The 27,392-nt window shown below is 44.7% G+C and overlaps 1 protein-coding gene across 1 annotated transcript; it reads left to right on the top strand.

Moving 5' to 3' along the window:
- The first annotated feature begins 2,980 nt into the window (after window positions 1–2,980).
- CBX7 (chromobox 7) lies at window positions 2,981–22,980 on the top strand. The gene is made up of 6 exons (XM_066633694.1): window positions 2,981–3,274; window positions 5,543–5,586; window positions 10,478–10,543; window positions 11,510–11,576; window positions 11,988–12,330; window positions 16,633–22,980. Exons 1-6 carry the CDS (start codon window positions 3,206–3,208, stop codon window positions 16,788–16,790), a joined length of 747 nt encoding a protein of 248 aa, XP_066489791.1. The 5' UTR covers window positions 2,981–3,205; the 3' UTR covers window positions 16,791–22,980.
- The last annotated feature ends 4,412 nt before the right edge of the window (window positions 22,981–27,392 follow it).

Raw genomic sequence — 27,392 nt, 5'->3', positions numbered from 1 at the left:
CATCACCCTCCCCTGATCTTTCAGCCCTCCCCATTTGGGAAGGGGCCCAAAAGAAATTTTTGTACCCCCTATAACATTGTTTCTCAAACTGTGGATCGGGACCCACTAGGTGGGTCATGACCCAATTCCAGGTGGGTCCCCATTCATTTCAATATTTTATTTTTAATATATTAGACGATGCTACCATGACATTGCCCATGACTGCATTGGGGAAACGTTACAGATCTGTACTTTGAACCTGTACATGTATACAGTATGCTTTTAACAAAGATAGCAAATGGGACTTACTCCTGCGTAAGGGAGGGGAGGATTGCAGCCTAAGGGTGCAATCCTAACCCCTCAGGTCAGTGCTTTCCAGCGCTGGCATAGCAGTGCCAATGGGACATGTGCTGCATCCTGCAGTTGGAGGGCACTCATGGAGGCCTCCTCAAAGTAAGGGAATGTTTGTTCCCTTACCTCAGAGCTGCATTGCCCTTATGTCAGTGCTGGAAAGCACTGACATAAGGAGTTAGGATTGCGCCCTAAATTTGTAAAAAAATTTCCTGCTTGATGACATCACTTCGGGTCATGACATCACTTTCGGTGGGCCCTGACAGCTTCTCATTCTAAAAACTGGGTCCTGGTGCTAAAAGCTTGAGAACTACTGCCCTATAAAATTCCTCTCAGAGGCCCTGCCCTGGGAGTCTCCCCCCCCCCCCAATTTTTTTCTGGTGTCACCACTATCACACATACAGCCCTTCCACCCACCCTGTAATAGAAGCTTGCAACATTTGCTAAGCATGCTGCCAGACTAATGTTGCAGCCTCATCATAAGTCTCAACGTTCTGCTGTGACTAAGCAAATAAATACATAGTGAAATCCCAGTTGAGATCCTGAGGATTTCTCAATTAAAAAAGCAAAATAATTAAGGTGGACCAAAGGGGGGGGAGGGAAAAGAGAATCAACATTGCTACAGGCCAATGAAGGCTTGGGAAGGCCGGTCCTTGACCAATAGAAACATGGTACATGATACATTTTAAAAGCAAGTTCCAATGTGTTGTTTGACGGGCCTCTTTTGGCAATCTCTTCCCTCAGGCTTCAATGCGAACTCTGCGTCCTGGAATGCAACCTTTCCAAGGCAGGTCCTCCTATTGCATGTTCAGCGCTGTATTTTTCCATGACGGAGGACTCTGCAGAGGTGAAGATCTCAGCAGGAGATCTCTGATCTGTCGAAAGATCGAGCAGGATCGTCAGGCATCCTTGCAAGGCGTCCAGAAAGCCATCAGTGCCGCTCTTTCCAGGAGTGATCATCACCTGTTGCATTGCTGCCTGCCAGGCAGCAGCTGTTTAAAAGGCAAAGCTGCTGCTCCTCCCAGGAAATAAAGCAGGAACACCCAGAAGGTGTTGGCTATCGCGAAGATTGAGGCTGCAATCCTATGCACACTTTCCTGGGAGTAAGCCCCATTGACTACAATGGGACTAACTTTGGAGTAGACCTACATAGGATTGGGCTCTCAGGTTGCAATCCTAACCACACACTTAACCTGGGAGTAAACCCCATTGATTCTGATGGGGACTTACTTCGAGTGGACCTGCATACGATTGGGCTTTGAGACTACACCCTATCCACACTTTCCTGGGAGTAAGCCCCATTGAGTACAATGGGACTTCTGAGTAGACCTACATAGGATTGGGCTCTGAGGCTGCAATCCTATCCACACACTTAACCTGGGAGTAAGTCCCATTGACTCTGATGGGGACTTCTGGGTAGACATGCATAGGTTTAGGATCATCAGAAGCAAGTGATGGGATACGAGGCTTGTCGTTTTTCAATTGATGGAGGAGGACTCCCGCGATCCTAAGCAGGCTTGCTTGGGAGTAAGGCTTAGCGAGTTCGATGGGACTAGGGTTGCAGTCCTAACCATACTTTTCCTGGGAGTAAGTCTCATTGAACACTGCTTCTGAGTAGACATGCCTAGGGTTGGGCTGCAACAATCCTATCTATACTCACCTGGGGAGTATAGTCAAGCGCCCATTGACTAGAATGGAACTTTACTCAGAAGTAAGTTCCATTTAAATCAATGGAGCTTATTCCCGTGTACGTTTGTTTTAAAGCAGCTGCACCAGTCCTGTTGGGCATCGGTGCAGGAACAGGCCGGGAAAAGAAGGAGGGTCACTGTTAACAATCCTGGGTCACTGCACAAAGCAGGGTCACTGCTTTGCAATCCTGTCTCTCGCTCACAACCCAAACCTCTGCATGCCTACTCAGCCCGACTGAGTTCAGTGGGGCTTACTCCCAGGAAAGTGTGCATAGGAGAACTGCAGCCCCAATCCTATGCATGCCTACTCAGAAGTAGGTCCCATTTGAGTCAATGGGGCTTACTCCCAGGAAAGTGTGCATAGGAGGATCCCAATCCTATGCATGCCTACTCAGAAGTAAGTCCCATTTGGGCCAATGGGGCTTTCTCCCAGGGAAGTGTGCATAGGAGAACTGCAGCCCCAATCCTATGCATGCCTACTCAGAAGTAAGTCCCATTTGAGCCAATGGGGCTTACTCCCAGGAAAGTGTGCATAGGAGAACTGCAGCCCCAATCCTATGCATGCCTACTCAGAAGTAAGTCCCGTTTGAGCCAATGGGGCTTACTCCCAGGAAAGTGTGCATAGGAGGATCCCAATCCTATGCATGCCTACTCAGAAGTAAGTCCCGTTTGAGCCAATGGGGCTTACTCCCAGGAAAGTGTGCATAGGAGGATCCCAATCCTATGCATGCCTACTCAGAAGTAAGTCCCATTTGGGCCAATGGGGCTTTCTCCCAGGGAAGTGTGCTTAGGCTTGCAGCGTCTTTCCTGGTGGAGGCGGCAGGGGACAGCTGCCCGAAGGGGGCCCGGCCAAGGCAGGGGGAGGGGCCGGGGCTGAGCAGGTTGCTGCGGGGAGGAGCCACTCCATCAGGTCCGGGCTGTGCTGTGCAGTGCTGGGGGAGAGCTTGACAGGCGCTGGCGCGGAAGGGGGCGGGGGCTCGCGCGCGCCTGGGAAAATGTTGCGCAGGTTCTAAAATGGAACGTTGGAGGCGGCGTGATTGAGCTGCTGGCGCGGGGGAGCGAGCGGGCGCTGCAATAACAGCAGCAGCGAGAGGCGAGAGCCAGTCTGCGGCACGCCATCGGACCCCCACGCTGAACCTGGAAGCAGCCTCCTCCGTTTCCTCCTCCTCCTCCTCCTCTCTCCCTGCATGGAGCTCTCCGCTATAGGGGAGCAAGTGTTTGCGGTGGAGAGCATCAGGAAGAAGCGCACCAGGAAGGTGGGTCCTGTTTTCCGCCCCCCTCGCACCCCACCTCCCAGGCTGCAAGCAGCGGGTGCAAGCAGGGGAGGGGGGCTTGGGGCTGCTCTTTCTGAGCCTCCTGGCAGATGCACCCGAGCAAGATTCGCACCCAGCTCCTGCACCCCTAGAAGCATCCCATTGGCCACGATGATCAGGCTCCTGTTCACTGCTGCTGCAAGAAGCAGCGACCCACAAGCCCCCCTCTCTATCCCCTACGCATGACATAGGCGCAAGAAAGGGGGGCGTGGCGGCTCCTATTATCTTCCTGCCGGCAGGGGGCGGCAGTGCAGCCCTTGTCAACCTGCAGCCCCTGGAGGCACGTGTGTGGTTGACTGTAATGCCCCAAACAGGGTAGTGTGGCTAATGGTTAGTGTACTGAGCACGTGGTGGGGGGCTGTTCTTGGAGGGGGACTAAAACAGGGCTGGGGGAGAAGAGTCATGCTACTCATTTACCAGGGGTTAAGTTGCCCAAACAATTTACTTCCAAATGAAGATGCTTTAAAACAGGGTTGTGGGGGGAAGAAGAGTCATGCTACCTTAATTTATGACTCTTCTTCCCCCCACAGCCCTGTTTTAAAGCATCTTCATTTGGAAGTAAATTGTTTGGGCAACTTAACCCCTGGTAAATGCACTCAGGACCACAGGTGGTACTTGCAACTGTACTTGCAAATAAGATCTAAAGTCTTCGTATGACCTATAGTTGCAACTATAGTGTAGCAGAGGTAGTATACTAGAGGGTACTTTTTGGGTCAGAAGACAGATGTGCCTGTTACAATGGGTGGATATGAAATATTAAAAGCCCCCACCCTGCTATTTCCCCCCCCTTTCCATTTTTCCAGTCCTTTAAAGTGTCATAGAGAGCTGCTGTTCGAAGAGTGAATTTTGAATTGCATCTCTTGGAAGTTAGGTTAGCTTTCAATACATGGTGGAGCCCAATGTATGTTTGAAACTTAAGATGGGTAGTGGACTTATTCCACTACCTTATTCCATGGAAACGGTGGTGATTTGTCCAACTCTTGTCAAGTTATGTAGGTCATTAGATTTTAAGTGCACAGTGGTATGCATCATCTGCCTTCTGGCTCAGTATATGTATGTATTTATCAATTTCTTAGAGGTCAGTTAACTCATGGTTTACCCTGGAAAATGTGACTACTTGTCTTTCCATATGAAAGACCAATATTACAATTTGGGCATTGAGAGGTGGAGAATTTACATTTTGATGACTCATTTTTCCCCTAAATGTAAGATGTCATGGGGGGGAGGTGTTACAGCTCATATCTCTGAAGTCTCTTGAAATCCTTAGTCCCCTTACAAGGCAGTCTTTCCTTTCTATTGCAAGTTCAGCTTGCTCATTCAGAAAATGGAACCACATTTGTGATTCGATAACTCAATCTTTAGCATTGTAATGGTTCTGTTTAGGTCTCTTGCATCTTCTGAGAGAAGGGGAACATATGCCGTTCTTTGGAAACCAGAGTTGTAGAGTCAAATAATGGTGTCACTTTATAAGGTATAACTCTTACGAAATGAGTACAACGCTACTGCCTAGGGGTTTTTTTTCTCCTCTGCCTTCCTTACAATCCATGTGAGGTGAAAAACAAAATCTAGTGGGGGTGCATGTGTGAAATTGCACCATCTCTGGCAGCTATCTGCATCTTCCTCAGTAGGTCTGCCTGACACATGGACAGCCATTTCTGTAGCCCTAAAGCTTCATATCTCTGCTTCCAGTTTCTTTTACAGGATTACCTCATATAAAAGAGGAAAGTAGCAAACAATCCAATGGATTGAATCCATCGGATTATGGTGTGCTGGATGTAGAGAGAGTGTGCCCACCATGCTAAAGGAACTCATGGGAGAGGGAGCATGGACAGTAAAGCAAACAAATATTGAGCAAGCCATGCCACCTGGCTGCAGGAGTCTTTGATGTTTCTTAAAAGAATTATTCAATGTCTGTGCCTTCCTTCCTATTAGTGTAGACATGTACTGGCTGAATGTCTTTGCTGTTGTATGATATGCTGCTGTAGTTAATTGACCTGGAAATACTTGGAGAAGGGTTCTTTGGATTTTTAGCATGATAAACTATATCATACAGTTCAGTGAGGGAATACAGTTCAGTGAGGAGAAGTTTTATATGCAAGAAAGTTGGCACCTTGATCTGTATGGCACATATGTTTTGATGACCCTATTATTTTGCCTCTTTGTGGGGCTTGTTACTGTTGCTGATCTTGGTTCTCTTCCTTTTTTCCATAGGGTAAAGTGGAATACCTGGTGAAATGGAAAGGATGGCCTCCCAAGTAAGTTCTGGGGGTATATTTCTAAGTATGTTTGTGTTAATTATCTTCTATGTTACACTTTCATTTGATCCCCAACTCCCAAAAAAACACAGATCTGTGCTTCTATTTCCCCCTCCTGGTTTGGTTAAACTCAGTTCAGGTTTCTGATTTCTCTTTTCAAAGAGATCAGTGTGTTCTCAAAGTGTTGTAAAAAGTAGTTGGTTGATAAGTAGGAGAGCCCCTTCTTTCTGGAACCCCAGTCCTAAAGGCATTTTTGCTTAATATTTACCACTGTAGTAATCTATAAAATTGTTACTGGCCACCATCTGCCTGCAGGGTAGACCAGGATAGAAATCTAAATAATCTATTGTGATTTGTCCAGAAAAATAAGGGATTTGAATCATTCAAATCATTCAGCATAGTATTAGATCCATCTTATAGCTTTCTTCTCTGCTGCCTTCCATCCTACTTTTAATGGGGCAAGATCTCCCACTGTTTTCTTTTCAAAGGTGTTTAACTTCCACTCTGGTCTATTGTATTGCCTAAACCAGCCATTTTCAACCACTGTGCTGTGGCACATTGGTGTGCCGTGAATGGTCCCCAGGTGTGCAGCAGGAATTTGGGAGAGTGTCATTTATTCGAAGGGCCATTGGGGATGTGAGCCCCCCATTGGCAGCACAGTGTGCCTTGTCAATTGTCAAAAAACTGGTGGTGTTCCTTAACTATTTTAGTGCCTTGCCAGTGTGCCATGAGCTGCAAAAGTTTGAAAATCACTGGCCTAAACCTTTGCAAGTTTGTTGCCTAGTGTCTATAGCTACTTAATGCCTCCCCAGAGGTAATTGCATTTCAATAGGGACCAATTGTTCCTTGCTCTGCAATGTATAATGGTGTGAAGGATTAATATAGCTGTAAAATCATCACTATACTGTATAATACAGTACTGTACATACACACACCCCCAGAGAGAGAGAGAGAGAGAGAGAGAGAGAGAGAGAGAGAGAGAGAGAGAGATTGAACTTGCACTCCTGAGCCTGTTTTCCTGTTAATCTGTGCTTATAGCCAACCTCATTCTTCATAGATTGTCTTGTTGCTAAAGCAGTATCTTGCATATTGAGATGCAAAAAGAGGCTAAATTGCAGCTAACAGCAGGTGTAGCCTAGCAGCATAAGCAAATCATTTGCTGAGATATCACTGTATCTGCCTTCCTGCTCACTCTGGGCTCTGGTTCATGTGTACATTGCATACAATCCCTTTTCTTCCTTTGACTGAGAAGGTCAAAGATACCATATGGTTTTTAAAATTCATGTTAACTGTATACTAGGCTAGTGGGCATACACTTATTCATCTCATCAGCTAATCCTGTGAGAGAGCTCCAAATTCAGTTTTGACTCCGTTGAAGAAATTGTAATTAAATGTAGGATCGAACTGCTGTTTTTCAGGCCAAGATCCTGTTGTTTTATTTTTTCAGAAATGCAGTGATACTCTCAATTCCACACACAGCTAGGAAGATAACCTGTTGTTCCTTGCTTGATTTATATTTTTTAACTCCTACCCCACCGTTAGGGCTTCCTAGCAACACAAAGCCCTACAAAAAATGATAGGAGCTCCTAGGTTTCTTGAAACTAAAAAATAAAAGAGGTTTTATTGAGTCTGCTGCCTTGGCACATCAGAATAAATCCGGAAAACTTGCTATAATTTCGGCTGTTATGTTTCTTAGCACTGTTCTCCTGCAAGGGTGCAAGTTTAATTAAATATATAAAATTCCTTTCCTGCTTCTGCTGTCTCTGTCAACAGCTTTTGAATTATTTTGTACACAAGTATAGTCTCTGATACATTTTTGGTTAATCTTCCTTTCTGTTTTCTATCTGGTGTGTCCACACTGCTCTGAATACTTTCCCGTTATTCCACATTCTCCCCATGGCTTGGAGAAAGAAGATTCGTGGCCATAGTTCAAGAGCAGTTTGCCCGCTTCTCCTCCCCACCCACCCCCATTCTTCTTCTTCCAAAAATTGTTCTGCATGCTCCACCCATGTGAGCCCAGAGCCAGGGATTTGAAGGGTTATGGCTCTGAGTCAGCTGCAAGCTTGTTTACAACTTGGACTTGAAGTAGGAAAGGGAGGGGGAGAAAGAGGAGGAAAAGGAATCATGTGACATGTATTTTCCAGAATGCGTGGTCTGCAGTTCTGCTGCAGTCTGGCCTCTGTAGGGAGGGGGGGAGTTGAGAGTATCTGTGTGCGTGTATCAAGCTATCTGTGTATGGCAAACTGTACTGTTTTTCTCACTGCAGTCAAGCAAGAAACCGAACTGCAGAGGGACAGGCAACACCCATAGGACATATTTTATTCTGATCAATCCCCCATCCTCATCATGTTCCCCACCCTACTGCTCTCCACCAAGAAATCCTTCGCCTCCCTTTCATTCACTGCCTAAAACAGATGCCAAAAAATCCCCACCCTCCAGCAGGAAGATAGAAAGCAAAACTACCACTTGCTCAAATTGCATTTTTGGCTTGATAACTTGTGGTCATCTATGGCTTGCCACAGCAGGCGGGAACGAAAGAGTGGGGGGGGGGGAGAGGAAGGGGGGAAAGGAGGACTGACTAATAATGGAAACCAAATAAAGATTAATGAAAATGAAGCTGGTGGTGTAGCTATTTATATCCATGTCCTTCCCCCGAGAGCAGGATGCAAAAGATGCCTTATGAAGTGCATCTATTGGCTCTTTTAACACAGAGCCTCATTCCCCCCCCCCCCCCAAGGCAGGTAAGAAAAACTTGACTGCATTCCTCCTGCAAGGAGGAGTAAGGCTGTTATTGCTTTTCCATTTCACCGGAGAAACTTGAGGCTGAGAGATTTGCTTAAAATATTTATATCCTGCCTTTCGGCAAGAAATTCACAAGGTGGTGGGAAATTTGAGAAATGGTACCTGGTTATCCCAGGAGGCTCTGCTTGTTGGGATTTGAGCCCAGGACCTTGCAGGTGCAGCTCCTTGATCTACACTGTCCCTTCTGGTCATCTGCTGATCCCTGCCCTTAAAATGTCATCAGAGGTGACATATTGAGAAAACTAGTATTTTTGCTGCAGAAAGCTTGTCCCTTTTGTATTACTGTATTTAGAGGAAAAATTCATTAATGAAACACACAATCCAGTTAAGGTCAGGACCATCATTGATGCCCTATACTTATTGTCTGTGTTCATATGCATGCATGCTTGTGTTCTTCCTCCCTTTTAAAGCACTGATGGTTTCTGTGCATGTATTCCATCTACATGATCTCTCTTATTTCAAGAAGGTATAAATAGCTGCCATTTTTTTCTCATTTGCTGCAAGCAAATTGTGTAAATTTGCATATTAACATGGAGTACCAAACTTTCCAGAACCTCTTTCTACAGATATATTCCTGTCCCCCCAATTCTTTACTTTTCAGTCAAATTCCAAGGGGCAGTGGGAGTCTGAACCCCATGTTTGAGATCAGTGATGGATTGGATAGGGTTGAACAAATGGAAGCTTAATCCAAATAAGATTTTAACTGGAAATATGGCTAATCTGAGAGTAGATGTATGTGTTGCATAGGGTTGCCCTCTCCCTCAGTACTCAGACTTGCAGTTTAAGGGGTGTTCTTGGATCTGGTTGTGCTCCTGGATATCCAGGTGGTGGCAATAGCCAGGAATATCTTCTGTTGGCTTTGGTTGATAGGCCAATTGCATCCTTTCCTAGTCATGCTCTGATGACATCCAGACTGGAACTGCAATCTTATACACACATGCTTGGGAGTAAGCCCCACAGAGTTCAATGGGGCTTAATTCTGATAATAAACATGCATAGGATTTCGCTGAAGGGTCACTGTGACATGTTGCACATGTAGCTGCCTTTGAAGACTGTTTAGAATCAGCTGGTCCAGAATGTGGCCACTCTCAGAGCATTGGCGGGACGAGCCATTCAGAGTACAGTATATTTTTATGCAACTAGCTTATAGTTGTTTCCTGGGCCCAGTTCTGTTGTGTTTAATCTTTTAAAATCCATAAACGGTCAGGGACCAGGATAATTCAAGGACTGCATTCCCCTGTATAACCCTATTCGGATACTTGAATAATCTTGAGAGGCCCTACTGTGTGTTTCATTGCAGCCTGATGTGCAGTTAGGTAGCCACATGCAACAGGGACATTTCTAGACTGGTGCCAAGGGTGTGGGGTCTTCCCCTGAGTGAAGTCTAACCATGTTTCTTCCCTGCTGACTTTCCAACTTAAAGCTATGATGGCAACTTTCCAGAGGGCCTTTTGGTAGTGCAGTATTGGTGCTGTTTATCTTACCGTGCTGAATTATCAAATGGGAATATGTTTTTCTGCTGGCTGTTTTTTCCTTTTTTGTTTTAATATCATTTTGCTATGCTTGTTAGTTTTTAAAATTATTTTGTAAGTCTGGTGGATGGAATGGTGAGAAAACATATTTTAAATAAATGCTGTGTTTACACGTAGGTTTTTTTAGAATTGGTGAAATATATTCATTGTACATGTTGAGTCATAGTCTAGAGCTCTAAAGTAGTTACCCATGCAGGCAAAAAAAACTGTTTTTAGTCTCTATAAAGGTTAGCTTTGCAGTCTGCAGGTAGAAAGATATAAGCTCCTAAATTGCTGAAACTGCTGCAGAGGAGATTGTTCTGCTTTTGGTGGAAAGGTTGTTTTGTATTGATTGTTAGAGGTGGATTGAAGAGTTGGGTGGATGTAACCTAAGAACAAAAAGTTTATCTTGTCCAAGAAGGATGGGCACTCATGTTGGATCCAAGAATGTAGGGAGTGCAAAATTCTCAGTGTTTAATTGGGTTTTACTCTCCAACTGATATAGGTGCTAGTTGATGTAGAGCAATGTTAATCATGTACCTGAAATGATTGGTTCCCCCCCCCCCCAATGTTCTCAGATACAGCACCTGGGAGCCAGAGGAACACATTCTTGACCCTCGCCTCGTGATGGCTTATGAAGAGAAGTAAGAGTTTCTTCTTTTGTACCAGGGAAGGGAAAGTTAAAACAAAATAATCTTTGATGAATAGAAGAGGTTTGACAGGGTCAAAGGCCAAGGCCTAAATGAATAATTATGCTATCCTTCAGCATAGACCCCCAGCTAACCTAAAGGTTCTGCTAAGATTGGTTCTGCTAAGCATAATTTAGGGCCCAATCCCAACCAGCCCTTGCATTGACCCAGAGGTGTTGTGAAAGTGTCATAAAGCGCTTTCATGGCACCTGGAGAGGAGGAAGGCCAGCGCATGGCCAACATGGGCCCCGCAGAGCCGGCACACTGGTAGGTTTGTGCTAGCTGAGTTAGGCTGGCATGGGGACTCAGGGAGGGCAGGGTATGGTGGAATGGGAGTGTTTCGGGGTGGGGGGGTGGAACCAGGATCCAGCTCTTGTGCCAGATCCTAACCCCACTCCCAGGCAACTCAGCACAGAGCCAAGCTGCTCCTCTGTATTCGGCACAGATTTGAGTAGACCCAATTGGGCTGATGTTGATGCTGACTGCTGCTGCGTTACAGGTATCTTGTGTCCTCCCTGAGATATCTGGTGGGCCACTGTGAAATACAGGAAACTGGACTAGATGGGTCTTTAGCCTGATCCAGCAGGGCTGTTCTTGTGTCCTTATGGACCACATGTTATAGGGTATATATGTGGGAGCTGCCAACCCATGTCTCCTTAGTAATGTATCAGTTGGTGTGGAGGGGGGAGGTTGGTATGATTTTTTTTTTCTTGTTAGTACATCATTGAGCTGCATTGTCTGCTGTTTGTTAAATGGATCTCTTTTTTCCATGACTGATATTTGCACAAGCAGCAGTTGTGTGGTATATCTAAGTAACATTGATGAACAAAATCAGTGCTGTGAGGAAATGGTCAAAAGGCCTTGTTGGTGCTTGTGCTGTGTTAACTAAATGAAACTACCAGGTGTCTTTTGTTTCCTCAGGGAAGAGAGAGAGCGAGCCTCAGGTTACCGGAAGAGAGGCCCCAAACCAAAGCGTCTCTTGCTGCAGGTAACCATAACCCTAAACCCCAGCATTGCTGTCTAGTGTCACATACATTTTAGGTAAAGTCAGCTCTCAGAACCATGGTTTATCTTAATGTCTCTCGAGAACCGTGTACTCAGTGCAGTTGACCTCTCTGAGAACCAACATGGAACTCCTTTTTGCTAGGAAAAAATGCCTCCTACACAGGTACATGCCCTTAAATATTCTGCAAGTCAGTCATTAGAGCTTTTGCTTCCATGCAAGTAATTCCTCAGACTGCCTCTAATACTGAGCCATAGAGCACATTGAGCCACAACATTACCCTACCTTTGGGCAATGTTGAAAGGAAGGCTAGGACTTGTAAGCGGCTACAAGTGTCATGGAGACCCCAGTACATCCCAAAGTTATTAAGTTAGGAGTGTCTTTCTGTGTTTACAGAGGCTGTATAGCATGGACCTGAGGAGTGCACACAAAGGGAAAGAGAAACTCTGCTTTTCTCTGTCACGGAGGTTTGGGGGAGGAGGAAACAACCTGGTAGGGACCAAAGGAGGACAAACGGAGCTGCCTGAGAAGACTGGAGGAGGGGTCCTGCCTTTCCCTCTCCGCAAGCAAAACAAGAACCAGAAGTACCTGCGTCTTTCACGGAAGAAGTTCACCCGCATGGCAAGCCTGGAGAACCGGAACCGCCGGCGGGAATTCTTCCTGAAGGAGCCAGTGGCGCTAGAGGACAGACAGGCGCCCACTGACTGGGATGATGCTATGCAACCTGCCAGCATAGAGGGTAAGGCTTGATAACATCCCCATTATACTAGGCGCAGGCCCATCTCATCTCACTTCCTCCACTTTCAAGGCCAAAGCACACTTTCAATTGTTACTTTCACAGTTGTTCAACTTTCAATTTCAACTTTCAATTGTTCAACAACTTTCACATTTTTACTTTCAATGCATATCCTGGTTGGGTATTTTTTATCGTCTTAAAAAAAGTTCAGCTGTGGGAGCATCAAACTGCAGTGAAACCCCAGTGGATGAGGCAGGTGAGCTTTAACACTTTGCCTTCACCATAGTTTTGCCCCTCCCACACACATACTATTTTAATTGTGGGGAAGTGGGACAATTGTGGTCTTTTACAGAAGCTTTTTTTCCTCATCAGGATAACATTTAGGAGGGTGAGTGATCTAGATTGAAACTGTGGTGTGGCAAAGAATTTAAGGCCCCCGGCCCCCTACTGTAGTTGTGCTACTCCCTCTCTGTTTGCGCCTTTTTTTTCTTTGAAAAACAAAAATACCAGGCCAGGACATGTATCAAAAATGTTGTGGCCCTCCATCTTCCTCTTTGCCTGCATTCTGAGCACTGGGGCTGTCTACAGTTGCCAGTGAAACTCTCCAGACCTTCTGCAAGTTGCCTAAGGCAGGGCTTTTCAAATGACCCAGCCTGTGGGCCCTGGCTTCTGCCCCCTTAAAGGATGGGGACAGCCTGGAGGTAGGGAGGAGGCAGCGGTGTGAACCCCAGGATCGCGCCGCTTGGGGGCTGCAGGGGTTTGGATACACTTGCCTAAGCCTCCTGCAGCCTCCCAGGGGTGCGAGGAGCCCGGCGCGACCTTCAGCACGGCTCTCCACAGCAGTGAAAGTGAAAGCGGAGCGATCGCGCCCTGCCTCCACTAAAGCGGAAGTAGAGCGCAATCGCTCCGCGTTCGCTTTCACTGCTGCGGGGAGCCCTGCTGAAGGTCGCGCCGGGCTCCGTGCATCCCCGGGAGGCTGCAGGAGGCTTGGGTAAGTGCACCCAAGCCCCTGCAGCCCCTGAGTGGCGCTGCTGCCTTCCCCCTGCCCTTGCAAGCACTTACAGTGGCTCAAACTCTCCATGAGAGTTTGAAAACCACTGGCCTAAGGGGTAATTCCCAGTTAAGAGTTGTGTGAGTATCCTGAGTCCCAGTCAACTGCATTCCACGTGTTTGTAGGCTTGGCCCAAGGCCGAGAACAGATTGTTAGTCTGGAAAGACTAACAGAGTTTGTATGGACAGTGCTTTTACCAACGTGCTGGAACAATGACAGTAGTTCTAAACCACTGCAATAGGAAATACGACATGTTGTGCTTCCTGCTTGGTGGTCTGCACATGCCCTTAACAACTGTTCTGTGGAGAGGCCTCTGGTCCAGTTAGAAGTACCTGTGGCAACTCATGCTGATAGTGCAGCTCCCCCTCCCCCATGTGATCTCTCTAAATGTATCAACTTTGCAGACTTGTACTGGTTTAACAGTAATTTTCTTCTAGGAGCGCACTGGGAGCTATAGTACAGGGGTGAGGGAAAGAGGAGATTTTGCAACACCCTTGTCTAACTATGGCTTTTAGGTTGCTTTAGTGGATGCTGAAACTGGAATAAAAGTATGATGAAGTATAGAAGAGCAGTTACCTTTTGTTGTCCCTGTTCCATTCGCCCTCCTCAGGCATTTTAAAGATGGGCTAAAAAGCTTTTGTCAGGAGTGAACTGAGGGACAAAGTCCTAAAGCCTCCCCAACCCCTGTCATGGTTCCACTCCCTTTTGTGTACCCCATTCTTGTTTTTGCGCAAGGCTGTGTGACTCATTTAGGGTACCATGGCCCATAAGCCTTGGGAGACTTCCATTTTTTGCCAAACTTCAGATGTGGGAATAACTAAGGTGGGAAAAGCAGAAGATGGCTGCTAGATAGAGTTGGAGAGGAAAGCAAGGGGCCCCTTAACATACCTTGTCACAGAACTTGGGCAGTAAACACATTTTTAACGAGAGGACAACTTTCCAGTGTGCATTGGGAGTACATATTTGTGTTTATTTTCCTTGGAGATTCTCTGATAACTTGAAAAGTGCAAAGTGAGTTTCTGTTGCTTGTAGCTTCAACTGAGAGGTTTATTCGTCTCTCTTGTCCAAGCCCTATTACAGTGGTTCTCACACATTTAGCACCGGGACCCACTTTTTAGAATGAGAATCTGTCAGGACCCACCAGAAGTGATGTCATGAACGGAAGTGACATCGTCAAGCAGGGAAATTTTTAATAATTCTAGACTGCAGTCCTACCTACGCTTACCCAGGAGTAAGTCCCATTTACAGTCATTGTTAAGAGCATACACATAGTAGCCTGTTAAAAGTACAGATCTGTCACATTTCCCCAAATGCAGTCTTGTACCATGGTAGCAACAAGTCTAATATATTAAAAATAAAATATTGGAATGAATGGGGACCCACCTGAAATTGGCTTGCGACCTACTTAGTGGGTCCCGACCCACAGTTTGAGAAACACTGACCTATTAGATGGCTACTACATTTTAACTGGATGGTTTGGAACCTTCAGCTATAGCTGCGATTTTCAAACTCACAGGGAGTTTAAATCCCGCAGTAAGTCTTTGCGGGGGTGGGGGGAGGCCGCAAAATGGGAAGCGGAGCGCGATCGCCCCGCTCTCATTTTCCCTGACCCGAGGAGCCCTGCAGGCGCTCCCGCCTGGCTCCTTGCATCCAGGGACGGCTGCTGCAGGGACTGGAGGGTGCACCCCAGTCCCTGCAGTCCGGTCAAGAGGGGAAGTGGGGCAATCGCACACTGCTTCCGGTTTAGCGGAGCGGGGCGTGATCACTCTGCTGTCATCTTCCCTGACCTGGGGAGCCCTGCCGAAGGTCGCGCAGGGCTCCCCGCACCCCCAGGGGGCTGCAGGGGGCTTGGGCAAGTGCACCAAGCCCCTGCAGCCCCCCTGAGTGGTGCGATCCTGGGGATCGTGCGCTGCCTCCTCCCTGCCTCCTGGCTGCCCCAGCCCCTTAAGGGGAAAGGGACCAGGACCCTTAGGCTGGGGCATCGCAACGCCCCAGTTTGAATACCACTGAGCTATAGGGTTGCAAAGCCCTTTGAGGTGTCGTTAATGGAAAGTTACTAGAAAAATATAAACCTTTTTTACTTAAATTCTCCTATGTGTGTGCAAGTATGAAATTCCGGGTAGTGTCGGGGGTGAATGGAATCTTTCTCAGGTGAAAGTAGACATGCTTCAGATATCCAAGACAGAAGCCAGGATTGCCCAGTTAAAGGGCCCTCACTCAGGTGGGACAGGAGAGTGTAGAACAGGTAAAGTAATAGAAAAGAGGCTTCCTTTTCCTCTCCTTTTTTTTTTTTTTTTGGTACGGGGAAAGGAGTTATTGCCGCTATTTGTCTTGTATGACGCTTTTTCATTGTGGACCCAAAATCAGAAGTCTTGGAAGGGATGGCTCATTTGTGAGCTGTATTTGCTGGGTCAGTTACAGGAAATCAACTTGCTTAAGTTGAATAGAGAAAGGAGATTGTGATTTCCCACTTGATGGGGGGAAAAGGAAATGTTCTTTCCAACGCCTTCAAAATGTAATAGTCAACCTTTCCTTGTAACTTCGTTCTAGAGAATATTTTCCCCCATCCCCCCCTTTTTTTGCTATGTTAACAGCGGGTAACAAAAGAATCTGGAAAACGTCTTTTAATTTCCTAGTTGCACAATATAAACTCCATTCCTGGCTAACGCCACAGCAGTCCTTTTCAGTGAGAAGATTTGCCAGGGCAGAGCTGCAGCAGTGTGTGTTGTGGTGAGCACTGACCTGAGGGCCCATATGGGAGAGGGGCTATCTGGCTGGGTCCATCCTTGAACCCTTAGCACTGGTGGTAGTTGTAGCACCCAGTGTGCCACCGGAGTCAGGCATCAGAGTGCCATTAGGGACCCAGCGCAAGGCTTTGCCCCCAGCAACCTGGTGCCAGCACTGTAGAGATGGTTTGATGAACTGAGACCCCATCTTCTGATATTCCATTAAAGTGGGCTGTTTAGGCAGGAGGTGTAAAGGGAATAGATCAGTGCTGATGTAAGTATATCAATCCTTGCTGGAACTACAGCAACTGCATCTCTTTGCGCAGATTGTGTGTGTGTGAGATCAAGTACCTGCTGCCCTTTCTCTTCTATTTCTGCCCAACCCTAGCCCAGTGTCTCAGTTCTGGGATAGTTGATGATGCTGTCTGTTCCATGGCAGAACAAGAGCCCTCCATTCCTACTGGCCTGGTCCTGAGTGTTTTTCTACCTTCTCACATGCTGTCATCTTCCCTCCTCCCTTTTTCACAGTGAGCTCCGACACAACAGAAGGTCCCCTTACCTGGAGCCCCACGCTGCCCCCTAACGAAGTGACAGTGACAGACATCACAGCAAACTCCATTACCGTGACTTTCAGAGAAGCACAAATGGCCGAGGGCTTCTTCCGAGACCGGAGCGTCCAGTTCTGAAGCTTCATTTTTATTTTGTGGGTTTGGGTTGTTTTGGGCGGGAGGGAGAATGTTTTTGTTTGTGTTTTTGTGTGTGCGTGCGTGCGTGTTCTTTCCTCCTGCGTTCCTAATCAGATTTTTCTAGGGCAGGTGACTTAATTATATCCTTAAACAAAATCCGAAAATTTTCCTTCACAAATGTTTACAGAGGATTTTGGTTTTATTTAGACTGTTGAAGTCTCACTGGCTCTTTTTCCTGCTCCCTTTACAAATACGCAAAAACTAGAAAAGGCAATGTGGGGGTGCCTGTGTGTTTTTCCTCATTTGTTACTATAGATATATATATATCGAGAGAGAGAAAGAGAGTATATAGATATATTACTTGTCCATTATTGCTTTGTCTGTCTGGGAAATGGAAGCTCTTTTCACTGGCAAAGATGTTTATTCAGAGTGTATTGTGGAATAGTGTCCACTCCTTGTATTAATGATGGCATATCTGCTGTTGAAAGAAGGAGCAGTAGGGAGGAGGCCAAATCTCCCTCAGTTTTTCCTATGTAGATGTCCTTGGTCAGACTGCTTCCCTGGGCAGCTTCCTTCCCAGCAACACCTGTGAAAGATGGCAGACCTCTCCTTCTTTGGGTACCTGATCCCCTGTGGATGCTTTTGCCCTTTTCTGTGCTGTATAAAATGTGACCTACAGGTGTCCACAGTACTTGCATAAATGCTGTAATTTGGGAGACTACACTTTGCATGAATCGACTGGTTTGCATGGTTGTGTTGCTCAAGGGACCCCCTCTGGATTGGTGCTTTCCCTGATCATGTTTTTCTGGAAACATGAAGGCAAGAAGCCATCTCTTTGTGACTGGCACATGAGAACTCTACGTTATCATTGCTTATCTGTTAGTATAAAGCAGTGGTTTCTGAACTCGGTTTCTAGGAAACCTGGCCTTCTCAGAAAATTAATAGAGCTTCCTCAATATCTACCATTATCAGCCTATCTATTCAATGGACAGCTGCAAGAGCATTTTGGTGCATGTCGGGGTGCACTTGGGGTGTGTGTGGGTGAAGTGAGACTGATCTGATCTATCATTCAACATGCATTGTGTGTACCCCCTAGAATGTGTCCTAGAATCCTCTGTAAATCACAGGGACTCGGAGGAAGACATGCAGGTATTCTCAGTAGATAATTGACATGATCAGAAAGAAGCTTGCAGTCCAGTAGTGTGGATTGCACCGCTTCCTATGCAGAGGACCTGTAGGGCAGAAGATGGATGTAGTGTAAATTGTGGGGGATGGATGCATAGCGGAGCATGTGCAATGCAGATCCAGTTCCATAAAACCATCTGGTACACTGCATGCATATATCAAGCAAAACAGATATTGGTCCTGCTATCAGGCCGATGGGATGACATGTTAAAACTATACTGCTATGGTTAATAACTTGCCTATCTTGCTCCTAAGAATTCCTGAAACTTGGCTAGAGATGCAGTGGCCTGGTGATAGTAACTTTGTGTATATACACAATTGGGAATGTGTGCATTTGTTGCATGCCAACCTGCCAGTCATTGACGTGTACACAACTGCAAAGAGATTCTTGGGACCTCACAACTGGGCGTGAGTCTCTGGGGTTTGTGTGTGAAAAATATTTTCTAGATTTGCCAGGCTCAGGATGGATAAGAAATGCTGCATGACATTCTGCCGTTCCTTAAGCTGATGAGAATTTTGTTGTTGACTTCTGTTGTGTGCCATTTGTCAGAACTGGCCTTGCACATTTGTGGCACGTGGCTCTTTGGATTGGGTAGGAATGGAGGGCTTTCTTGTGGAATCGGCAGTGGAGGGGGGTTATAACTTTCCCTTGTTAGCTAATAGTGTAGGCTGGTCCCTGAGTAGAAGTGGACACTGGCCTGTTGGGGAATGTAGAAAGCTGCCTTCTATGAAGTCAGCCCACTGGTTCATCTAGCTCAGTATCGTCAACACTGACTGGCAAGGACTCTCCAGTGTTTCAGACAGAAATTTTTCCCTGTCCTGTCTGGAGATGCCAGGGATTGACTGTCCTACCTGATCAAAAAAGGGGTCAAAATATTGGCAGAAAAAGGTGGGGTTGGAAGCATCACGCATATGAGTATTGAAAAGCTATTCTCCTTTTACTTTACTCTTGAAGTGTTATACTTCCCTTGATCTTATCCCTCTTGTTCTGCTCTCAAGTCTTTGGTACTCCTATATATGACTTACTGTACAAAGTATGGGTGTCTCTCTGTGAAGATTTCAAACTCTTTGCCAGGGAGAAGCTGCTTGCAGTTCCTTAGAGCCTTGTCTTGCACTTCAATGCCTTGAAACTTGTGCTGGACTTCCTTGTGACTTTTTTTTTTTAAATTTAAGGAATTGTATCTTCGCACTGTATAGTTTTAGCTTATGTTCTCGTGTGTGTGCGTGCTTCTTTTAAAGTTGACTTTAACAAATGAAAAACTCCAGCAAATATCTTCCTATAGAATACAAGGACAGGAAACTAGAAAGAGGAGATGCTGTCCAAATGTATGAACTTGAGAGGAAGTGCTGTGAAATGAGTGGGCTTTGCCTCTGTGTAAGCATGGATAAGAAGGGGAGATGAGAGAGAAACTAGTGGAGTGCAGGATGTGTGGTGCACCTTAATTTCTTCCGCTTTACTGACTTCCACTTTCTTGCTTCTGATGGAAATTAATGTTTCCCCCAGGTGTGAACTTTCTGAGCCTGTATTTCTCTAGAGCAGTGGTTCTCACACATTTAGCACTGGGACCCACTTTTTAGAATGAGAATCTGGAAGTGACATCATCAGGCAGGAAAATTTTTAACAATCCTAGGCTGCAATCCTACCCACACTTACCCAGGAGTAAGTCCCATTTACTAACATTGTTAAAAGAATATACATAGCAGCTTGTTAAAAGTACAGGTCTGTAACATTTCCCCAAATGCAGTCACATACCATGGCAGCAGCAAGTCTAATATATTAAAAATAAAATATTGAAATGAATGGGGACCCACCTGAAATTGGCTTGTGACCCACCTGAATTTGGCTCGCGACCCACCTAGTGGGTCCCAACTCACAGTTTGAGAAACACTGCTCTAAAACTGTATAAAAATATCACTTTAAGTACTGTGACTCTAAGCCCACTCTGTCTGTTGTAGCTCTTTTACTACAAAACCGGCTTCAGGAGGAGCACTATGGTACTGTATAAAGTTACCACCTCCCAATTTGGAGATAGATGCTATCTCTTAAAGAGTACTGTGGGTTGATTACTGTGGATTTTCCTCCTCTTCCTCCACATACCCTCTCTCCAAGCTCTAAGGGAGAGGTGCCATTGCTGGGTTGGAAGGTGTATCCTGATTTTTGATGCCCTGGAATTGTATGGTGGTTACAGTAGGGCTCTCCACTTCAGATCTGATAACTTCGGTCCTTTTTCTCTTGTATGTCAGGCAGCGTTATATCTGGGTTATCTGATTTTCTTTCTAGATGATGTTAGTGATGGAGGAATGACCCACTGCTGAGTTCTGTTTTTAAAAATGCTAATTCAGAATTTGACGGGGAAAGGCCTTCCTGCTAGAGAAGGGCACCTTGGATCCAAGCCTCTGAGTGTATAGGTTGGAATAACTTTTCCAAATGTGTCGTCTTCAGTTACCTTCTGATTCTCTACAAGCTGGAACTATAAAGCGCCCTGTATTTCACTAGAGTTTTGGCTGCTTCAGGAACCCTGTTGACTTACCCTGACATCTTCCTCTGCAGGGTTGTAAAGCTTTTGTGTGCATTGCTGTCTGTTGTGGGGTGTTGGGTAGGCCTGTAACACTCATTGAAACAAATGAAGACCTCCCTTTCGGTAATGCCGTAGGTACCCATCGTAATGAAGCATGCCAATGGGTTACTGTTGAGCTGAACATCTGTGGTGGCTGCCAATGTTTCAACCACTTTCTGTGGCTGTGCTTCCAATAGCAGCTTGCTCTGCAGCAGTTGGCAGGTGATCATGTCTTGAAAGGCTCGGTGTACACCATGAAGTGCTCGCGTCTTAAGTTTGTGCTAGATCACATAGCTTTAGTTGAAAAATTGACACTCCTAGAACAACTTCATTTAAAATTCTGATTCTCAAAGGGCTGGATCACATTTATAATACCGGGTTCCCAAGTGCTATAAAACCTTGGCTCTAGTTGTGAAACTCCAGTTTTCATTGTGATCTTGCTAAACTCATAGAGCTTAGAAAGTTCACTGCAGTTGTGATTTCTAGTGTACCACCTTTTAATCTGTCATTCAGATAGAAACTCTTGTTTTCTCAGATGTTTTCATGTCTGACTAAAACTTAACACGTAGTAACCTTGTGAAAAGCAGCAGGATTTGCTCTGTACTTGGTTTCTGTTTCTTCCTTAAGGCTACAACTATACTACAGACTTTTATCCATTTTTAATACTCATTTAACTGCCCTAGCTTCCCAAGAATCCTGGGAATTTGGTGAGACTTCTCATTGTCCCATCTCACAGAACTGTCGGTCCCTGGGGAGAAAGAATGACTGTTGAACCTATTCTAACCTGGGCTATAACTGTATCCTCCTTTATTCCCAGGTCAAGACCAAAACTTTACTACCATTTAAAAAAAAAAATTAAGAACAATGTTTCTGCAGATGTCTGCAGGAGGAATCCCTAGCAGTTAATATGGGAGAAGCCGACTCTATCTTGACTTCTTTGAAAATTGCCTGTGCTTAATGAAATGATTTCCAGCCATATTTCTTTGTGTCCCTCAGTGACAGGTTAGTATGTTCCCAACCAGTTTTAAATTTTCAAGCAGTGTGAGACTGGCAGGGATAATTAGAGATGTGGTTGGAATATAATATTTCACTCTTCCTTAGCATATCTCATCTATTGTTTCTCTTAAATCTCAGGCTGCAATCTTAAGGCACTTTCATGCAAGCCTTATTGAAATGTATGTTATTTACCTCCCAAGTAAATATCTTGGGCAGTCAGCCTTGGATAAGAAAGCTTTTTTTTTTTTTTAGGTTTGAAGTGATGCTATCTTCTGAAGAACTGTATTTGTGATGGCTTTGTGATACAGGCGTTGTGTTGCTCTTATGAATGAAAAAGTGTGTTGTGTAGACTTTTCCTTTTCAAAAACTGGTCTGGAAAAGGATGTTGAAATTGGAGGGCCTCTCTTGTTTCCAGGAGCAAAAGATTTGTAATTCTGATGCAATACATGATTCCCAAAGCAGAGTGTGGCTGGTTGGTCCAGCAGTTCTGCTGAAGAGAATTCAGTATTCCTCCTTCCCCCACCATTGGTGGCACAAGTTTTCCAGAGCTTAAGAATAAAAGCTAATTTTAAAAAAAATACTTAGTCACAAGAATCAAGTATCCCAAAGAGAAACATAGGTTCATCAGCTAAAATCATTCACATATGAGCATTTAATTTAAATTAAGCATTTGGTTAGGCTCCAGGAGATGACATCCAATTTAAATGAAGTAGTTAAAGGGACATTGGTATGTAGTTCAATGGTAGTAAGAGGGACAAAATAGCATTCAACTATTCAGAGTTGCCATGTGTAAATGGGACCCCAGAATATACTCTCTTGAGTAATACCATGCTGCTACATTTTCTAGTATTTTTATTAAGGTAGGTAATACCTAATGTTATCCTTACCACTCTAGCACAAATTTTCCATGTGCCAAGCTACTTAACCCTACCTTGTGCTCTCATTCTCCCCCCCACCCCCCGCTGTGTTCCTGTGCCTTTAACAGCCCTGTGATGGAAAGAAATTCAGTCCATGCACCTTTTGCCATAACTCTATCTTCATTCTGGGCAGAGCTGCAATTTCTGTGTTGTTGTCCACCTGTTGTTCAAAGGAGTACTGCCAGTGAGGAAAGGTGGCAGCCCTAGTTACAGCCAGTCCTAGGTGGTTTGTCTTACAGGAGTATTAGTTAGTAGCAGCAAACTTGCTGAGAAGCTTCCGAGGACAGGATGCTGACCTTAAATACATTTTGTGAAAGTAAAGTCCATGCTTGGACTCTGGTTTATATAGCTGGCCGTGTAAGCTGGGGTTTTGCCTTTTAAAATTCCAGAGTTGCTGGCCTTGGTACTACTAGTGCGGCCTGATCCTGCGCATGTTTATTTGGAAGCAAGTCCCATTGTGTTCATTGGGACTGACTTCCAAGTAAACAAGCACAGTTCAGGCTGCATCAATTTTTAATAATAATAATAATAATAATAATAATACAGGTATTTCTATACCGCCTTTCTTGGTCCTCAGATTTCTCCTTAGACTTTATTCAAGGCGGTTTATACAGGCAGGCAATTTAAATCCCCGTAGGGATTTTTACAATTTGAAGGAAGGTTTCTATCTTTCAAGAAACCACAACATACAAGATGTTTCTTTCATGATCTGGCCACACATTCTGGCCTCCATCCTCCCACACTCAGAGCAGATGGAGTAGCTCGGCTCAGCTTGTCAGCTGCTTGAAGGTCACACAGTGCCGGTGGCCTCGAACTGGCAACCTTTGGATGTTATCTTCAGGCAAATGGAGACTCAACCCTCTAGACCAGACCTCCTGCCTCTTTTTAATGAGAACATCCAGTGAAGCAAGGGTTTCTTCATGCTGGGGCAGATATGGAAGACAGATATGGATAAACAATAGCTAAATGAAGATAGCATGTTTATCATGGGTGAGTTGCAGAGGCAAGAGATTCATTCTCTCTTCAGCTGCTGTCTGTGTCTTAAAATACATAGTCTTCCCCATGCTTGTCAGGACGGCAATATAGTGGTGGATGGGTGTCAGGTGACTATAAACACCTTGCAAAGCCCTCCATTATTGTATGCATATAATAAAATTAGCCAGCTGAACAAATTTGATCACATGAAAAATGCCTTTGGTCATGGGACATTATGCTGGAAGTAGATGTTCTTGGTGCCCAAACTAGAATTAGGTTATTCTTTTTTTTTCCATTTCTAGTTGTATTCTTGCTGCACTGCTCAGAGTTGGATTGCATTGCTTCAGGGAGCTATGGCACTGGTTTGGATACTGTTTCAAATTTCTGACTCTTCCAGGGTTCAAAAGTGGCTCATTTATAAAGTCATGCCAAAGTAATTAGTCAAAAACAAATGATCTTTGAGATCCAGTATTTAATGGTTTCCATGCTAGACTAAGTTGAAATCCTGTCCCATTATTTTTATTGTTGAATAATTCCCTCTTGCATTGCCCAGTAACAGAGTTTTGGCATGGCAAGCTGTTCACCACCTTGACATGCAGTTGGATAACAGTAAATGTGAGGCAAAGGAGCATATAAGAAAAAAGGCCGCATTTTAAATTAATATAACCAATGTGTAAAAAATGCTGCATGTGCATAGTATGCTCCAATACTCTCTATCAGAGAAAGCATGGAGCCATTAATGTTTTGTGTTGGTGAGTGTTCAGAGAAAGTTTGGGTTGGATTCCACACCTTGGTTTAGAACAGTGGTCTTCAACCTTTTTCATGCCATGACCCCAATAAATAAATATGTATGAGACTGGGGGCCTGCTATTGATCCTGCCCTCCTCTTGAGACCCGATCTGCCAACCCCATTACACCCTCCCAGCACTGTTCACTATAGCCAGATATTCTTATTAGATAAGCAAAAAAAGTTACCATGAACCTGTATAGTGCAAGCTATTACCCTGAATAATAATAACATGAATAGTGCAAGCTATTTTTGCAGAATTGCTAAGAATCTGAGCAGAATTGGGAATCAATCTCTTGATACCTGAAAGGATACACCAGATGTCTTCCCCTTTACCTGGTGGTGCTCTAGTAAGTGGTCTTCAACCCTTTTCATCCCCTTTAGTTCCTGTGATCTGACAACTGAGGCTTCGTGACCCCATTGTGTCCCGACTCCAAGGTTGAAGAATAGTGGTTTAGAAGATCCAGAGCTCATTCAGTGGAAACTTCTTCCTCTTTGAGCAACAGATCCCCTTATCATATCAGAAATTGCTTTCCAAACTTTCCTTGGTTTGGAAAAAAAGTTTGTGGCTTGAGGATCTGTTGTTGAAAGAAGTACTGTAATCAAAGATTCCACGGAGCCTGCCCAAGCCATTGACTCGTCTGTATCTGGTAATGGCAGAGATATGGAGGTACTGATAAAAAGTCTCTTTTTCTCCTTCAGCACCCTAGGGCTGAGATTAATAAAGTCAAGATTATAATGGCCATGAAAGATTGACTTCCAAAGTTGTAGTTATTCTGACGCTTTTTAGATATTGATGCGCATTCAACCAAAACCAATGATGGAGCAAAAAGCAGAGGTTGAAAGATCGTGTGCATGATCACTTGTTTGGTGGTGGATTGACCAATGGTTGATCGTTGTTTTCGATCCTTTGGTGTCAAGTTGCTGAGGTATAAGGTACCAAATCCTAATAGAAATGGGGGGGGGGATGATAAACTTTTAAAAAGAATTGCCTTTGACATGCAGATCAGGTTTTCTTTTCTAACAACAAGAAACTTTCTTGGGAAAAGTAGCTCCCCTCACTCCCTGGTTTTCAGAAAGTGTAAAATGAACATGATGCCATTTTCTCTGAACCAAAAAGTACCATAGAGCAAGTCTAATTTGTCATTTCTGGATTCCTAGAGGTTCAAAGCTGGGCTTGTACTTGCAGACTCAGATCTGACATTAGAAAATGGGGGAAAGTTGTAGCTTTCACATCCACCATGTGGTTACCGGCTTCCATGCTTGACCAAAGCATCTAAACCAACAGAAGTGATGAGCAGAAGGGGGGGTGTGTGAAATGGGGCCTCTTGGTGAGGAAGAGGGAATTGTAGCACTCGCACCAAAGTTCCAAGGAATTTTTAACAAGAGTCCATGTTTTTAAAAATCCAGATATTTATTTTTGGTCAAGCTGCTTCAAAGGTTGTACTGATGCTGTCACAGAATGAAAGGTCCTGTGACCAAATATTCCCATTTTAAAGAGGAATTCTGATGGTACAGGAGAAACCAACAAACACACAGCTCGCCTCATTCACATTAGCGCCAACACTTGCTGTTCAGGTGATATAGGTCGGCTGTGTGCTTGACTGGTAACCAACTGGCAGACTTGCACCAGGGCAAACCTAGCCTAAACTGCACAGAAATTCATACTTCTCTGTTTAGCAGTGGCATCTAGCATTATGTGGGCATTGGAATTTCAGGCTGTGGTCTGCTCTATTTTCTACAACTTACACCTGGCTTTTTGCATTTAGGCTAATGGCATAGTTTTAGGACCAGGAAATCATAGTTGTCTCATAGATTTAGTATAATTCTAAGCTTCTCCTAAGGAACACAGAATACTTTTCAGATACTGGCAATAACTTGTTTCTGGCCTTGGACAAGTCGGTCAAAACGCAGCATTGTGAATCTCTTCCATTTATATAAAGAGATACATATATTTTTAATGCCGCTCTTCAGAGTACCCCCTTTTCCCTTGACAAATTGCACTTTAGTAGCTTAGAGAGATGGGGCTGCATCATGCTCTTGGGTGGGGTGTACGCAATGCAGCAGTCGTTTCTCAATGACTGTTGTATTTTTGAACAGATTATGTTTGTGTTGGGGGTGGGTCTCTCCTATAAGCAGGAAAATAACGCAGTTTTGTTTTGTTTTTGAAAATGGGGCATTATAATTTGGTGACATTTAGAAGAAGGCTTCTTTAGTGCCAAGTACCTGTCAACAAAAGAGTCCAGATCCTCTTTGATGGGGTTTGAGCTTTTGCTCTTCCTTCCTGTCATTTGCACTGCTTGGTCTCTCAAGACACTAGTCTGAATTAATAACTTAATTATTCTTGTTTTCTTTTGGGGTAGAAAGGGGACAGAGTACTTTGTGATGAATGGAAGAAAGCGAAACAGATGGGAGGTGTCTCTTTTAGATGTGTTTTCCCTTTTTCTTTATTGGTGTGATATCAGAGTTGGTGTCTTCTTGGCATGGTGCCCAAGTTGTCTTTGCACACAAAGCTTCTTTTGCACAGAATGAGCTTCTTGGTTTTTTGTTTTTTTTTTTGTATAGACTAACTGAATGTATTGGGGGAGGGAGGGGCTGAGGGAACAAATAAATTCCAAACAGAGTTTCCAATATAAATATATATATATATATAAAGTTTTAATGCCTTTTTGTGAGTGAGTGCTGCAAACGAAGATTGTAATACAAATGGGAGGGCCAGAGCAAGTTCTAGTGGATGCAATGTGCGGCTTTATTTTTGTACTGATCATGGTGAAAAGACTGTACAGCATCTATTTATTTAGATGATTTATGTGGTAAATGTTGCAAACAAGATTATAAAAGACTATTAAATGAGAACTGACATTTAACTAACTTCCTGTTTCAGTGTTATCTTTGAATCTTTATGGTCTAAATGTGGTCTAAACATGTTCTTTGCTGGCCAAACTTTCTGGAAGCTTCCATGGTTGAGTGGGTAGGTGTACAATATCCTGCCCTCGCCCCGTCCCTTAACAACTCTGAAGAATGATCCTAGGCAAATATGATGTAGTGACTGGCACAGTCAATTTGGTTGTGAAAAATCTTAGGTTTTAATCTTTACTCCGTTCTGTTGATCCCAGTCTAATCTATTTCAGAGGGTAGTTGTGAAGGCAAAATGCTGCTCTGAGCTTCATAGAGGAAAGGTAGG

This window comes from Tiliqua scincoides, chromosome 7, assembly GCF_035046505.1.
Source record: "Tiliqua scincoides isolate rTilSci1 chromosome 7, rTilSci1.hap2, whole genome shotgun sequence".
NCBI classification, from domain to species: Eukaryota; Metazoa; Chordata; class Lepidosauria; order Squamata; family Scincidae; genus Tiliqua; species Tiliqua scincoides.
Note: the sequence above shows the minus strand (reverse complement) of the source record. Positions and strands in the feature narration are given on the sequence as shown.

Coding starts and splice junctions, on each gene's coding strand:
- CBX7 (XM_066633694.1), top strand. CDS start 3,206: ATGGAGCTCTCCGCTATAGGGGAGCAAGTGTTTGCGGTGGAGAGCATC. Junction 5,587..10,477: donor TGGAAAGGATGGCCTCCCAA/GTAAGTTCTGGG, acceptor CAATGTTCTCAG/ATACAGCACCTGGGAGCCAG. Junction 10,544..11,509: donor GTGATGGCTTATGAAGAGAA/GTAAGAGTTTCT, acceptor TTGTTTCCTCAG/GGAAGAGAGAGAGCGAGCCT.